Below are 17,571 nucleotides of genomic sequence, written 5' to 3'. Positions count from 1 at the left end.
GGAGGGGGCCCTGAAACATGAGTTATAGATGAATTAGCCATTCTTCTGATTACATTTTTTGCGCAAGTGTTTTTTAGAAAAACTTAATAACTTACCACAAAGTTAAATAATAATAAATTAATAATAACAATAATAATAATAATTCTTAAACTTAAGCATTTTATAGAGCCCATGCAGGTTGGGGGCCCAATACAATTGCCTACCTATGCCTGATGGTTAAGTCTGCCACTGGTTAGAGGAGTGCCATAACAAACATTCATAGATAATCATAGACATCATAAAATTCTTTCAAATACACACCCTACATTTACATTGACAATCAACCCTGCACTCTTGAAAAACAGGAATAGCTGGTCGTCACAAGGCAAACCTTTAAACTTAAAGTGAAGACTTGTTTTTTTTGTCAAGGTAGTTGATGTTAGGTTCGTGGTGTCTTGTGGTGTCAACGACTTCCTATCTAACATTTTTGTGTTTTACTTGATGTTTGAGTGACCGTTCTGACATATTTCAGCCTCCTGTCTGCTTGCTCAGGTAAATCTTGAAATTTGGCAGAAGTGAGGATACACTCAGACTTTTTTTTCTTTTCTTTTTTTTCTTTTTTTACTGTGTGGTGACACTGCAGGGATATCTTACAGTGAAAGACGACTGTGACAGTGAAAGAGAAGCAGGCAAGAGAGAAACATTGACTGGATCCATAATCAAAGGACTAGCTTTTTACCTGGAACATGATGGTAAGAATCAGCTCTTTTTTTAGCTTGTAAATTATTAGGGCCTGAAGCACTGACAAGTGCCAACTCAGTGTCAGTGTGTTCTAGACATGTTGAAAATATCAGCTTGTGCTGTACACGATTCTACATAAAAGGGCGTGGCCATGGTGTAATGTAAAACTTTGATGTCTTAGCACGTCCCTGTGAACCTTTCAAAAAGTCCTCACCATAGAGGTTTTTTTTACATTCATGCATGACAATTTTTATGTATATCAAACATGTCAGGACCTACATGAAATCTTCTACATCTGATCATCCCCAGAGTCAATCAGTGTATTCTAGACATGTCGATGATCTAAAGATTCGATCTACACGATTCTACATAAAAGGGCGTGGCCTCGACATACTGTAAAACTTTAATGTCTGGGTGCGCCCCTGTAATATCTTCCAAAAGACCTCCCCATAGAGGATTATTTCAACTACATGCATGAAATTGTTTATGTATATTAACCATGTCAGGAACAACTAAAAATCCTTACACCCATAGTCAAAACCCTGAAACCTGACTGTGATCAGTGTTGGTCATTCTCAGGGCTTGACTCCTATTGTGTATAAATTAAAAGACTGAAATAAATAGACTGACTGATTTATAAATCACGATCCACCTGGAAATGTGCGCACGTAGATTAGCCCCATGTTCCGCTCTCTACACGCCCATATTCAACTATAAACGGTCGATGCAAAGCAGCTCGTGAATGAAAATGCATATCTCATTGAAAACGGCTCATTGTCTGCGAGTGAATAAATAAAACTGTCAGTTTAAATGATTATGATGACATGGATCTGTCAGTAAAGTTTGATATTTAGTGAAATAAAATGTGGAAGAGACATCAATATACATTCTTCAGGCTTCAATTCACCACTTCGCCGTCTGTGTCGCCAAATCCCCATGCCTCCAAAATGTACGTATGCATGGGTTGGAGTTCACTTACCGGTGCGCACATTTTAACGTCAGGTTTGTTTTTAAAGGTAAAATGCGTATGCTAGTTTCAGGCCCCATTTTGTGCGTATGCAGTCCCCAGGTCCACGTAAACATGGAATCCACAGCATGGATACATTGGAACCGACAATGACAACAGGCACAAATCGATCTCCTGGCCTCCTCCTTGGCGCCACCTCGTTACTCCTGCCTCCCCGCGGTCGCGACACACCCCGACATGCACAAAGTGCGAGGGCCCTTCATCACCGCTTGCGGTTTTTATTATATATACGTTTTCAATGTCATAAAAATTACATGAATGTTCAAATGTTCATGGGAGAAAATTTGTTTTATCTTTAGCATCAGGTTCACCTTCTTATCAGGTTTTTTTTTTTTTTTTTTTTGGCTTTTCGTGCCTTTAATGCAGAGATAGGACAGTGGATAGAGTCGGAAACCAGGGAGAGAGAGCGGGGAATGGCATGCGGAGAGGGGCCATGGGTGGAAGTGAACCCGGGCCTACCGCTTGAGACAAGAGTCTCAATGCATGGGACGCGCGCCCTAACCATTGCGCCACCAGCGCGCCCCACCTTCTTATCAGGTTTGCAAGTAACAGCAATTCAACGCAAACATGAACATCTTAAATACTGACAGCACATAAAGTGTCCCACCAGAGGAGCTAACACACTGGACCACTGCTACACAGTAATAAAGGACTCATATCACTATGTTCCCTGTGCAGCTTTGGGACTCTCTGATCACTGCCTAATTCACCTCATCCTGACCTACAGGCAGAAGTTGAAAACTGCTAAGCCTGTAGTAAGGACTGTAAGGAAATGGACAGAAGAGTCAAAACAGGAGTTACAGGCCTGCTTTGATGGCACTGATTGGACTGTTTTTGAAGCTGCATCAGCAAATCTCAATGAACTCACTGACACTGTGACATCATACATCAGCTTCTGTGAGAACATGTGTGTGCAGACCAAGACCTTCTGCACATACAACAACAACAACAAGCCCTGGTTTACACCTCATCTAAGGAAGCTGCATCAGGCCAAGGAGGAGGCCTACAGGAGTGTGGACCGGGACCTGTTCAAGCAGGCCAGAAACAAACTGACAAAGGCGATCAGGGTAGCTAAGAGGAGCTACACTGAGAAGTTAAAACAAAGCTTCTCAGCTAACGACCCTTCAGTCTGGAAAGGCCTGCGAGAAGTAACAAGCTACAGGAGACCCACCCCCCACCCTGCCGGTAGCAATATATACTGGCTGAAGTATACTGGCTGAAGATATTTAATATTATACCTTTGTAGAAAGAGAGCACAGTTTACAAAAGTAAAATTCCTTGTGTGTTTAAGCATACCTGGCCAATAAAGCTGATTCTGATTCTGATTCTCTTAAGGCCCTGACACACCAAGCAGACGGCCAAGAACTGGTGGCGACGAAGGCTGCCTGTGGTGTCGGCGGGCAACGCCTCTTGTCTTGGCCAAAAAGTTGCACTAGAACGCACTGCAAAGACGGCAGCCAACGGCCAACCACCACGTACGTTCTGCGCATGCGTGAGAGGAAATAGCTCTCCATGCCAGCAGGCGCCGGTAGTCTGTAATCGTCATTCCAAAAAGTGGAAACTGGAAAAGGACGAGGAAGAACGCGGATAAATGAACCGTTGTTTTGCCACGAGAAGCACTGTCGCGCAACACTCGTAATATAGGTACTTCTAATGGAGAATAATGTCTGAAGTTGAAAAGGGTGCTGCCGTTGTCAGCCCTTGGTCTTTTATTAGTGGCCTTTAAGACCCTGACACACCAAGGAGACTGTCGGCCGTCTGTGAGTGGTCGCCCCCCCTAGTTTTTGCAATGTGTCCAGCTCTGTCGCTACAAGTCGGCCCCAGTTGGCCTTTTTTTGGCCGACCCTACATATTAAATCCGAGGACCCGTCGCTGGCTCAGTTGGGGGTAGGAATCTCTCTGATTGGCTGTTCAGCTAAGCGAAACAGGAGAAGAAATACGTAAGCGCCTCTTCTATTCTAGTTCCACTAATAAAAGACCAAGGGCTGACAACGGCAGCGCCATTTTCAACTTTTCACCCTTTTGGAATGACGATTACAGACTAGTGCCACCTGCTGGCATGGAGAGTTATTGCCTCTCACGCATGCGCAGAACGTACTTGGTCATTGGCCGTCGGCTGCAGTCTTTGTGGTGTGTTCTAGTGCAACTTTTTGGCCAAGACAAAATGCGAAGCTGACACCACAGGCGGCCTTGTCGCCACCAGTTTTTGGCCGTCTGCTTGGTGTGTCAGGGCCTTTATAGTTGATACTATAAAACTGGATGTTTTATCCTTAATGGTTTACATTATAATGCATCATTAAGAATTAAAATGTAGCATTATAACCCAAACATTAAAACATGACAAGCTGCAACCGTCTACAATCGAGCACTTGTGGGACTATCTGGGAATTCAAAACACAAACCGTGTTACACAACAAACCAGTAACAAGATCATGGATACAGTAGCTATAGTGGTGTGGTTAAAGTATTTGACTTTAATCTCACTGCTCAAGCGATGATAAATTCTAAGACTGTATAAGTATTGTATCACTCATTGTCAATATATGCTTAGAAAATGTTTCTAAAAACAGGCTGTTTGTTTACAAGCTGTCGATTGTCTCACCTGACTCCTACCCTGTGGCAGCAGTAACAGGCATGAAAACAATGTACAATATAGAAATAGTTCATCTTTTAGCTGATGGTCTTTTTTGCTTTTGTAGTTCAAAAAGAGGCATCAATTTGTATTTTGGTCAGTTTGATCAAAAGTTTAAAAGCTTCTCACAGGAGCTTTAAGACACCAAAGTCCAAATTAAGCAGGATTTAAATTGGTATTAAAAAATGAAAAATAATGAGTAAGTTATTGAAAATAAAGTATCCTTCCAGTTGTCACAACTTGAGAAATCAGCCATCGAGATCAAAACTGGGATTTACTTGCTTTTGGAACAAGCTCCAAGTGGCCACTCGAGGAACTGCGATTTTGGCACTTCAGCTTTACTTACTTTCTGAGCACTTGAAGTTGTTTCTTGGTTAACATTAGTTTGGCAGAGTTACAGAAGAAGAATAAAGTACAGGAAAGCATTTATATTAATGCTATTATTCCAAAAAAGCATGTGGGCAAGAAATACAGAAGTGTTTCAGGTAGACTTTTCTTTGTTGTATGTGCAGATCATGTATGGAATGCTAATACATGAGTTTTATTGTTACTCATTTTCATCCAGCTCAAGTCACTCTTCTCTGCGGTGATGACTCTCCTGTGTTTGTCGAGCCTACTGATCTGGTACTTACTGGACAGGTAAGTGTGAAAATGACATTTACCTTTGCTACGTGCACACTCTCACACACACAGACTGCCAAACCACATCGCAGATATGTTAGGTTACTTCTTTCGGCACCCTTTAGCCGTTCATACTACTAAAATGCACGTAGCCTTTGTAGACGTGGTAATCTTTTCTTTTTGTCGGCTTCATTCATACGTGTATAGGATATCTTATTAGGCACCACGTATGTCTGTGTTCTAAAACAGTGGAGATAAGAGGAAAGAAGATTGTCAAATGAAGCTGCTGAAATGTCACTTGATCAAGTAGGCCTACATTGCAAAAACAAAAACTTTGCACAGCTACAGAATAGCCCATACACTTTATTTTTCTGTGTTGCAATGATGCCATGGTAATACCACTCATTGGACGTGATGCAAGAGGAGCTTAACAGCTGCAATTTCCCCAATTACATTACAGGGTATTTATCAATCAATCACAATCATTTATATGGCCGTGGATTTTGTAGTCAGTCGACCAAAACCAGAGGCGCTGCTTATCAACAGGCAAGGCAGGCAACTGCTCGGGACTCCAGACCAGTAGGGGGTCCCAGAGGGCTCAAGCAGTGGCTCAAAATGTGCAAATTTTCCAGTGACAGTAGGAAACCTCCCTTTGGGTGCCCCACCTGAAAGCACTCACTCTATTGCTGAAAAAACCAAGGTTGATCCAATGACAGGCACTGAAGAAAAATTAAGAGGAATTAGCCGTCAATAGGAGAGAAAGGAAGAGGAGTAAGCGTCGGCTGGCAGACATGATTGTGATGAACGCTGGTTGGAGGGCCCCAACAGACTCTAGAATTGCCACTGACCAAAACAGTTTCTTAGGAAGTTGAAAACAGGAACAGAAGATGATGATAGCTGTAAAAGTAACACTGCAGACCACAGTTCTTTGCAGATGACATGTAGCTACGTAGCAAAAATCTCTGCTCAAGAGTTTGTATACTGGTTGTTTATTCATGGTGTATGAAGTTGACAGCTACTGAACACTGAATTCATGATGTTTACTCCATTGGCTTTAGGGTTAGTTTGAGTTTTAAATTTCTACAGAATGGCATCAAATCTTTCACTTGTTAAATGCTGATTCATTATGTCTTCTGTATGTTTTGAACAAAGAACACAGCACACTCAAAATGGGAGTTTTTGTTCTCAAGTGATGAAAACTAATTATAAAGCTAACATGTTGGCCTATGTGAGCTTTTGGATTTAGGGGTGATTTTCTTTGTGTTGGCTATCTTTTTGAGGAGGGTCTGTCCACAAAGTAACTATTCATAACTGTAAATGTGTGGAGTGGTTCATACTCTATATGCAGGGTCCAGAATGTGGTGTTACACACGTTTACATTATCTGATGTGTGCCTTGCTTCTGAATCAACACATCTGTCCTTCTTTTTCTTTTGTTTATTCCACAGTGATGTGGACCAGCACTTACCCGCCCCTCAGATGAAAAGAGCCCCCAGGACCTTTAACCTCTGCAAAGAATGCAAGTGAGTGTGCAAACACCATCACTGCTTCATGACTGCCATCAGATGAAGGGATTACTCACCTGGTTGTGTATGTGTATCTTAGTTTGAATGTTTTTGTTTTTTCACAGTAATACAATCATAAAAGTAATGCAGAATTACTCCCAAGCCTGGAAGAAGCAGGAGGACAATTTTAAAAAATTCAGGTAAAACAAAAAGGTCGTCTTGGTTTTGAACTTTAAGGGGAAAAAATAAAAGAAGGTAAGAATAACTTACTTTTAAGTTACATGACGCTGGGTGGTAAAGGAGGTCAAAAGGGTAATAAAACCCAACATAGTGCCTAATAAGATGGCCAAGTGTGATTAAAAGGTTAAACAGAATGAAACATGAATTACATTATAGAACTATTACCAGTGTTTGGGCCTGTTCCAAAAAAATGCAACACAACTTTTGGGTTTTGCTGCCCAACAGCATGCAGCTGGTGACTTAAGATGTACAGTCTTCTAAAATCCCTCTTTGGGCCTTTTCCATGTAACTTTACTAGCTGGGTAAGTAAAGAGATAAGAGAAGACAGAAATGTCAATCACACAATCAAGGTTAAGATATAACCCAATAATTTGAATGGCTAAAAACAGACTTTACTCTTTGCATGTTTTACTCAAGGACAAGCTCAGAAAAGATGAGTCAGAGTGCCCTCGTCTGATTGTCACATTGTCTGTCCTCGAAAAATGAATGTGATTCATGCAACCCAGTCTCATGTCAAAATGTGTAATACCTACGTTGGTCCACAGCGCAAAATGTAGTAGTTTCTCAATAAGGGCTCTAAAATTGTGACATGCCTACGTTTCCTTTTGTCTATTCTTTTGTATAGGCATACCTCAGGTCACGTGACTGCCCAGTTTTCCCCTGGCAAAAAAAAAAACATGGCGGACATCCCTTCTATTTTTGGTGGAAAATGCAATATTTTAAGATAGTTTGAGACTTAAGTGTCGTTTTGATAACATTTCTGGCGACAAATGTACATTGTATCTTCATAATCTTCATTCGGTTTTTGTTTATGATCTTTAGTTTATTCGTTTCTATGAAGATTCTTTCAGGTCTCGATAGAAAAACGTTGTGATGTTACGTTTTCTACTGTTGCTATGGTGGTTGCTATGGACGCTATCAACAACGAACCAGAAGGAAGTGGACGTTGGGTTTGCGGCTCTGAAAACGGGTTACATCAGACCCTAGACATCAAACTAAACTCCTATGCAATAAATAATGATTTCTGTTACATTTTTATGGATGTCTTTCATTACAACCAAATTTAATAAAACGATTGGAACAGATCGATGCATATTAGCAACATTATAAACTATAACATGTAACAATACATAAAGACAATACTGTACAGTCTGATTTCATAATCTTAATTAACAAAATAATCCTGACGGATTAGATTAATACCAGAAAATGCAATCAATAAAGTAAACGGCCGGTGATAAGAACTACAAACGGGCGCATGACACTGGCATCAAATAATGACGTATTGATAATCGTCACTTGTGAGCGACCTCTTTATTAGATCTTTCAGGGGGTATTTACTGATGTTTTTTAAGGTTGGTTGCAAAAACTCATCTTAAATCTGTGTTAACCAAAGATCCCATTCCAGGAATCTAAGCAAAAACCCATTCAAAAAGCCCATTATGCTATGGTCTGCCAGTGAGCTGCTGACATGCGCAATCGTGCAGTCACACCCACTGTCGATTTAAAGGCCGAGGGCGTCCCCCGCCCCCCCTCTCCCTCCTCACCGTAGACTCAAATTTTAAATCCCTTTTTCATACACTTATGTTTGACCTAGAACCCCCAAATTTTCACCAGTTGTTTGTGAGATTGGGACCTGTCACCAAAACAAAAATCAACTTCCTAGGTCTCTAAGAGATTTTGTGAGACCACAAGTCACTTAAGGCCCCACACTCAATTTGCCAAACCTTTCACAATTTAAACACTTTTATCAAAACATCAAAAAAGGGTGTTAAAAAGTTTGAAAATGTTCCAAAAGACAGAGGGTCATTCTCCACTATATGCTGTATGCTTTGTGAACAAGACTGATTTAAAAAACTTATTTTATAAGGTGCTGAGCTATTTTGACATAATAATTCTATTATCAACAAGACAAAATTCCATAATTCTAAACCAAGCACTTAAGGCTGCCCTCCAAGCCAATAGTTACCCAGATTTTATGATATACTTACACCAAAACAAACAAACAAAATCAAAAAAACAACATTTTATGTACTGGGCTTTGAAAGCGCTCTACGAAAGTATGACTGCACGACCCCTTGCCTATGAAATGAGAATATTTAAGTTTTTGGCTTAGAGCTGAATGACATACATCGTTGGAAAGGTCTCATCCTGGAGAGTAACATATGTGAAGATGACCCCTGTTTTGAAATAATGCCCTTTGAACCTTGACCCAAGGGCATGTTTGAAGGCTCATACCTCAGCAACAAAAACAGGGGGGAGCTGCTATATATGGTTAAAATACATTTTAACAAATGTATCAATTCTTTTTTAAATATCTGATAACATAAATGTGTTAACCATCCAATTAAACTCCCCTGTGTACCCTCAATTAAATATACTGTATATTACTTCTTAGTTAAGGGAAACACTGAGATTTGTCTAAAAGACTACAATTCCTCAGAGTCAAGTCAAGCTTGATACTGAATGGCGCCATAATTGTAGTCTTTTCCATTTCCAAAAAAATGTTGTAACTAGGATTATAAAAGGCTTACAAAAGATATATTCACTGAATATGTCACGGATCTCGTCTGGCCGAAGTATTTATTGCATAGTGCATATATGATCTGTGTTAAAATAAAGTACATATATCAGTTAATTTTGGATATGTTGACTGTTCTAGAAACGAGAATTTTGGTAGTTATGTCTGGCGTTGTGCACAGAGGGAACATAATTAGGCTCTTAAAAAATGTATATCTACCCGAATGGGTTTTGTAAAATAATCTAGACTATATATATATTGTAAAAAAGTGGTCAAATCAAACCTGTTTTGAAAGATAGTATTAATCTGTCAGGATTATTTTGTTAAATAAAATCATATAAATCACACAAACTGTACAGTATTGTCTTTATGTATTGGTACATTTTATAGTTTATAATGTTGCTAATATGCATCGATCTATTCCAATCATTTTATTAAATTTGGTTGTAATGAAAGACATCCATAAAAATGTAACAGAAATAATTATTTATTGCATAGGAGCTTAGTTTGATGTCTAGGGTCTGATGCAACCCATTTTAAGAGCCACGAACCAAACGTCCACTTCCTTCCGGTTCGTTGTTGATAGCGTCCATAGCTACCACCATAGCAACAGTAAAAAACCTAAGAGTCCAACGTTTTTTCTGGTGAGACCTGAAAGACTGAATAAACGATATCATTCGCAATGGATTGTGGGATGGGTAGTTCCTTGACTCCGGACGAAAATGATGTACACAGTCTCGAACCTATACCATTGTTTCTGTTTTTAACACCGTTTTGGTGCCGAATTGAATGTACTATAGTCACAAGTGTTGGGGTAGCTTGTTGTCTTGGTCCCAGGCGCCAATCTCTTGATATAAAGATTTTGTGAAAAATCAATGGAGGATTTGAATGGGAAAATTTCATTCCGGAACCAGAGCAGCCGAAAAAAGAGCCGCGAACCGAACGTCCACTTCCTTCCGGTTCGTTGTTGATAGCGTCCGTAGCTACCACCATAGCAACAGTAGAAAACGTAACAACCAAACGTTTTTCTACCTGAAAGAATCTTCATAGAAATTAACAAACTAAAGATCATAAACATAAACCGAACAAAGATTATGAAGATACAATGTACATTTGTCGCCAGAAAGGTTATCAAAATGACACTTAAGCCTCAAACTATCTTAAAATATTGCATTTTCAGCCGAAAATAGAAGGGATGTCCGCCATGTTTTTTTTTTTTCGCCAGGGGAAAACTGGGCAGTCACGTGACCTGAGGTATGCCTATACAAAAGAATAGACAAAAGGAAACGTAGACATGTCACAATTTTAGAACCCTTATTGTGAAACTACTACGTTTTGAGCTGTGGACCAACATAGTGTAGGTATTACACATTTTGACATGAGACTGGGTTGAATTCATGACCTTAAACTGTAAACATTGACTATTTGAACAAAATCAGAATCTGTGCAGGATCAGAATAGTTTCCTCTTTAAATGGATAGAAAGAAGAAGAGCTAAAGAAGTGGGAAAGAGAAGTGGAAATACATGTTGGGTGAAGTTGAGGAACTTCTCTGTAAATGTTAAACACTTGGTCTAAATATAAAACACATTAAAATCATGTGTGTGTTGATAAAACAGAGAGGACTTTGCCTGAAACACACATGACTGCCCTTAATGTTTATTTGCAAATAAACAAACATTTGAGAGAGCATCAAAACATCAGAGTCACTAGTACATGATTTAACAAAGTCCTTGTGGTTCCCCAGATCTCAGCTGAGCAACAGCTGCAGTGGTTTTGACAAAGCCATCCTTAACCAGGCCAACACTGTAGTGGAACCAGAGCTCGTTGATGAGAGAAAGTACAGCTTCCAGGTGTCTCCGGAGGTTTTCAACACCTTTACAAAGGTATTTTGTTTGGCACTCATGAATATAACCAACACATCCACAATATCTGCTACTTGTTTGGCATTGTGATTGTTCCTGTAATTTCTGACTAAAAGATTACACATTAATTAAATGAAACATTAAATAAATGCAAAAAACAACTTAGCATACACTTAACATGTGTATTTACACAATAATATGTTGGTAGACTCGGGATACCTCGAGCTAGCTGGAGGGTTCACAGAGCTCCTTTGCTAATACAATCCCTGTCCTTTGAGCCAGACATTGGGCATAGCCAGCTGATAGCACCGCTAGCCGTGTGGCTAACTGTGCTGCAGCTGGAGGAAGTGACACTTAGCAGCTCTTAACTTAAGCTTTCTTACTCTCTTCGGCGCATGCATGGCTCTGGATATGGTGGATGTGGTGAAAAATTGAGGGATTGCTAAAGTATCGAAATATTGTGAGGGGATTGTGATTTTCTGTACAAAGCTTCATGGCAATCCAGATTATTATTGCTAGTTACTGAAACAAAATGTGTACTTTGTTATGCTGCAACTGGAAACAGGTTGACAACAAGGTTGAACTATTAATCCACATGAATCCATCTGATTTTCTTAAACGAAATAATAAACCAACGTATTTTTAAATTAAGTGAAAACGTATAAGGTATTTGAAACTCAACTCTTCCCACAAATAAATTGGAAGTGAGGAACTCTTTTAAATTCAAATCTCAGGAAATGATCCCCCAACCGCTTACAGCATGTATGTACACAAATTAACAACTGTGTCATCAGCAACTTTAAAGCTGCCAGTATACTTCACAACGAAGTGATATACTGCTGAATTTATCCATTAAAAACAAGTGTGAAGCCCAAGTAGATGTTGGAAATTAAAACCTGAAGACTTCCAGGTGCACTCATATTTCAGCTGGCAACCTCTCTTAGGGGTGTCTGCTGCAGGGCATTTCCAAGAGGGAAACTTTTGCAAATGAGATTCAGCAGTAAATTTGATCTACTGTATTATATCATCAGTATAATTATCATTATGTGGTAATACATAACCATTGATTACAATTCCAGGAGCATCCTTTCTCAAATAAAACATGGGACACGTGTTCTGTTGTCGGGAACGGAGGAATCCTGACTGACAGCAGCTGTGGAGAGAGAATTGATTCAGCTCAGTTTGTCATGAGGTGAGAAAGGTGTCCATTGTGGTGACAATGTCAACTCACAGTGTCAAAAATCATTTATGTTGAGATTCCAGGAAAAAAGATCTCTGACTTTTTTTTCTTGCTTCTTCAGGTGCAACCTTCCTCCTTTGGGAAATGGTTATGAGAAGCATGTCGGTGTCAAAACGGACCTTGTGACAGCAAACCCAAGCATCCTCAAGGAGAAGTGAGCAAGAGGCTGGATTTCACTTCACTGTCATTACAGAGTTCTTTTGTCTTGTTGATTTATATCTGCTGTTTTGCCTCCAGGTATGAGTCTCTGATGAAGCGTCGTCGTCCGTTTGTGGAAAGTCTGCATATTTACGGCAACTCCCTGCTACTCTTTCCCTTCTCTCGTGGAAACACTGCTATGTGTCTGCGGGCCATCTACAGTGTTGAGGATTTAGGAAGCCCCATTAGGCCCGTCTTCCTTAACCCTAAGTACTTCCGCAGACTGATTACCTTCTGGCGTGTACAAGGCTTGGGATTATCGTTGATGAGCACCGGGCTAATTCTGACTAGCATAGCTTTGGAGGTCTGTGAAAATGTGCATCTGTATGGGTTCTGGCCCTTCGATAATCACCCCTATGGACTCTACGACCTGACGAACCACTACTATGATGACAGTAAAGCTACAAAGGAACACGCCATGCCCAAGGAGTTTGGGCTCCTGATGCAGCTGCACAGACAGGGGGTGCTCAAGCTTCATCTGGGAGATTGTCAACGGTTATGACTATGAGTCATAATTGTATATAAGTGTTATTATGTCAGTCTGCTTTGTGTTTGGTTTTTCGTTTGTGCGTCTGTCTTTGTGCTGTGTTTCAGGTGCCCAGCCCTGATTGGAGAAACCCGGATGGTTGCTAATGTTTTCTGCAAAACAATTATGATCTAATCGTTTTATTAACGCTTTATGTTCATCAGACACATGTTCACACAAGAATGCATTCCTTTGAATACTTCTATAAACATGTGGGCTGGAGAGCTGTAGGGTTTTTGCACTATTCCAACTCTGCTTTTTTTTTTTATACAAATAGTCTATGTATAACTGATATGTAACTCAGTTTTTGGTTTGACATTATTTTGGTTTGTTTACATACTAGTTAGATAACAATATGTGTAAGTAATCTAGTTAAGATAAGATAAATCTGAGACTTGCTCAAGAAACGGTAATTTCTCATGCTTTTATTTTGTATTTTAGAACATGTCATGCTAAGGTTACCTTGCTTCCTTTTTGGTAAAAAAAAAGACTTCCGGTTTTAAATGTTGTTTAGGTAACTTAAGTTCGAGAAATGAACGTGATGTATGTATTAAGAGATGGTAAACAACAAAAAAGTTACGGTAAAAGGTGAATGTTAAAGTTTTGCAGCCCCCCACCGGACAATAATCTCTTGCGGTGGTTTTGAATTATGTGTGAGCTTTACAATAAGGCAGATAAAAATCATCAGTTTAAGAGCCTATTTTTCGAAAGGTTTTCTACAATATAATACAGAATTTGATTAATTTCTGACACATCATCATGTAGTGAAGACATGATCTTTTTTTTTCAGCTGCACAAAACCACAAAATACATCGTTTGTAGTTTTGCGCTTTGCATTCAAAGACCTAACAGCGTACATCCTCTGTTTCTCTGGAGTTTGGAAGTTCATTCCACCACCAGGGGGCAACAGAGGAGAAGAGTCTAGTCAGCGTATTAGGACCCTGTCGTTAAGGTTGGATCAGACACCTTTCATTGGCAGAGCGTAGTGTGCAGGAGGGAGTGTAGACCTGGTTGAGAGAGTTAAAGTAAGGAGGAGCCGTTTTTGTCGCTGTTTTGGAAGCGAGCAGCAGAGTTTTAAATTTGATGCGAGCAGTAACTGGGAGCCAGTGTAAGGAGATGAACAGCGGAGTGACATGTGCTCTTTTAGGAAGGTTGAAGACCAGTCGTACTGCTGCATTTTGTATCATCTGCAGGGGTTTGATAGTGCATGTAGGAAGACCTGCCAGTAGAGAGTTGCAATAGTCCATGTATGATATCACAAGAGCCTGTACCAGGAGCTGTGTCGCATGTTCTGACACAACACTCTAAAGGATCGCCCAGAGAGGTAGGACATGAACCAGCAGAGGGCAGATCCTGAGATGCCAAGTTCAGAGAGTGTGGATAGGAGGATTTGATGGTTGACTGTGTCAAAGGCAGCAGACCGGTCTAGCAGTAATAAAACTGAGGACTGACCCGCAGCTCTGGCAGCTTGTAGCGATTTTGTTACTGACAGTAGTGCAGTTTCAGTAGAGTGGCCCCGCTTAAAGCCTGACTGATTTGGGTTAAACAGATCGTTTATGGACAGGCACTCAGAGACTTGCCTAAAGACTATGTGCTCAAGTATTTTTGATAGAAAGGGCAGAAGAGAAACCGGTCTGTAGTTTTCAACCTGGGCTGGGTTTAGTGTGTGTTTTTTGAGCAGAGGGGTGACCCGAGCTTGCTTGAATGCAGTGGGGAACACACCTGTTGACAGAGAGGAGTTGATGATATGCAAGTGCAGCATTAAGCGAAGAGGAAATGGTCTGTATGAGGCTTGATGGTATTGAGTCCAGAGGACAGGTGGCCAAGAGTCTAGCACAAGCTTAGAGACTTCATCCTCAGTCAGAGACGAGAATGAGTCGAGTGAGGCACTTTTGGTTGGTGCCTTTGGGCTGAGTTGGTCAGGCTCAGAAAACTGGTTACTGATGGGTGCAACCTTTTCATTAAAATACGAGGCAAACATGTCTGGTGTGAACAGATCAGAGGGTGGAGGAGGAGGTGGTTGAAGCAGTGAGTTAAAAGCAGAAAACATTTTTTCTTGTATCTGTGGCATTGCATATCTTGTTCTGATAATATGTTGTCTTGGCCGTTTTCAGGCTGGAGGAGAATGAGACAAGTCTTTGCTTATAGTCATTGAGGTCAGCGGACCGTTTGGACTTTTGCCATTTTCTCTCTGCTGCCCTCAGTCCTGCTCTTTGCTCTCTTATGACTTCAGTGAGCCATGAACTAGGGTGGGTTTTGCGAGCGGGTTTGGACACCAGAGGGCAGAGCTTGTTCAGAGATGAGGCTAGTGTGAAGCAGAGTGTGTCTGTAGCCTCGTCTGTAGAGACCTTATGGGCCGGCATGGCAGCCATTACCTCGTTAGACAGCTAAGCTGGCTTGAGCAATCGCATGTTTTGGTGGTATGACACCATTTGTGGGTGCACCTGAGGGAGTTCCGGCAAGGAGATTGTGAAATGCTCAGAGAATGAAACTTAAATGCTCAGCCCAAACAAAGCCTGACAACGACCCACTTTCAATATCTACTCAAAGCAAGTTTTGATTCACCCACCTAGCTGACAAGACCTTCCTAGTTTTCAGATCAGAGCTTGTTCTGGAGAAAGGGGATGTTCAGTCATTAATGTAAGACAAACTTCTTTTTTATAATGTGCTTACACTGTAAAAAAATTGTTTGAACTTTGAGTGTTGAACTCGAAGTTTTAAGCCAGAACACTTTTTACAAAAATGTCTATTCATTAAAAAAAAACTTTGTCAAATTAATTTTGTGACAAAGTGGGTGAGACGCTCTTCTCTTATTCACCATTTAAATCACTTAAGTCTTCATTTATCAATTTATATTATTCTTTACAGTTGTGTATTTTGCTATAATTTATTTTTGCTTTTGTAACATACAGCAATTACAGTCATGTGTTTGTTTGTGTTAGCATTAAGTTAACGTTCACATCAAAGTATAAATTAATTATAGACAGTTAATAATTATTAGCGAACACACAGTCTTTGTTAAGTTTAGTCATTTTTATTTACTTTCTGGATTTGCAAAATATAATTGTCTCTTATCCATACTTGCCTTTGTTTGTTCTTTTGTTCAGTTCCCCATGTGGTCCCATGCAGCTAAAAGGGTCTGGCTCAGCATTTCCTGGGTATTTATGAGATTGATGATGTCATCGCTGACATCACTAGGGCAGACCAACTGAAGGGGTTTTATTTCTGAGAAATGTTTTTTTTCTAATCATTTCTTTAACATTTAACTTACTGTTCGAATATCATGTCATTATTTAAAGTTCATTTAGTTGAGTAAATGATCTGAGGTTAATTTCAGGTTTTTCTTTTCAATTCTTTGCTTTGAAAGAAAAGTGTAAACCTGCTATTTAAATTGTGCTGCACCCAGCTGCTGCCATTTTGTTAATGGGGACGTCTATAAAGCCAGGAGGCATTTGTTCTTGCAGGACAGTGAGAGTGAGGTAGTGATGTGAAAAGCAGTTCTTTTCAGTGTACTGAATCAGAAAAATCAGTTCATTAAAACGATTTGTTCAAAAGATTCATTCACAGAATCGTTCAGTGCTTCATCGGAGCTCTGACTTATTCCTCCCACTGCTCCCCACACTGCTCCTCCTGTGTCTGATGACTTCTGCACCTTCAAGCCACTGTCTTCTGCAGAAGTTGAGGAGGAACGTCTCATATTGGAGTCCATTGCTTGGCCTGAAACTCCTCCTCTGCCAGCTCCTTTTTCATTGAATCAGACAAGTAACGCCGCCCACAGCTAGTGATGGCGAAATGAGGCTTTGTGAAGGAATGAGGCTTTCCAGCCAATTGTATCGTGAATAGATTCATTACTCGAGGCCTCATTTAACACAGTGTACACTAGTGACACTTACTGGTCAAAACAATTTAGAGGAGCCAAATTATTATTGATCACATCACATGCCATTGCATTACTGACATGTTATAGCAAATTGTACTACTGCGGTAACCAATAAGGATTCACATGATATTACTTTATAACATACCTTAATTAATATAATCATATTATCATTCGGTGATCTTATTTTTTTATGATTTCCTATCAAGATATAGCCTATGAAACAACAATATATATAAATCTATTTTTCAACAAGTTTGAGGACCTATGTTAACTACAAGTCCAGGAAAAAAGGAAGATTGAAAGAAAGATCCTTAAAGCACACCAAGCACTTCACTTTCAAATCAAAATAATAAGCCATCGATAATGAACACAGATAATGATGATAGTGACAGAAATAGTAACAACTAATTGAAGCAATTCAGCATGGCAATACATGAAAGCTTTGTAGCATAATGGTTATGGCAGCATCACTTTGACATAAAGGCTCGGGTCTGGTTCCTGGAACCACGAAACAAATGTTTTGTTTTAATGTTTTTTAACGTTTATCTCATTGGGAGATGATAACTCAAAATGCTCCCAAACAGGAGACGTTTTCCTCT

General features: G+C 40.0%; 1 protein-coding gene across 2 annotated transcripts; it reads left to right on the top strand.

Annotated features, from left to right (window-relative positions):
* The first annotated feature begins 394 nt into the window (after positions 1-394).
* On the top strand, positions 395-16,611 carry LOC114921499 (alpha-2,8-sialyltransferase 8E-like). 2 transcript variants are annotated; one of them, XM_065951385.1, is made up of 9 exons: positions 400-531; positions 636-731; positions 4,945-5,018; positions 6,448-6,522; positions 6,630-6,704; positions 11,011-11,149; positions 12,208-12,320; positions 12,430-12,522; positions 12,606-16,611. In XM_065951385.1, the coding sequence occupies exons 2-9, from the start codon at positions 726-728 to the stop codon at positions 13,066-13,068; spliced, it is 1,038 nt and encodes a 345-aa protein (XP_065807457.1). In that variant the 5' UTR covers positions 400-531; positions 636-725; the 3' UTR covers positions 13,069-16,611. The 2 variants fall into 2 exon arrangements, with proteins under 2 accessions (XP_065807456.1, XP_065807457.1); XM_065951384.1 differs by having other exon boundaries at positions 395-731.
* Positions 16,612-17,571: the final 960 nt, after the last annotated feature.

Source organism: Labrus bergylta, chromosome 23 (genome assembly GCF_963930695.1).
Source record: "Labrus bergylta chromosome 23, fLabBer1.1, whole genome shotgun sequence".
In the NCBI taxonomy this organism is placed as follows: Eukaryota; Metazoa; Chordata; class Actinopteri; order Labriformes; family Labridae; genus Labrus; species Labrus bergylta.
This window is presented reverse-complemented; position numbering and strand designations above follow the sequence as displayed.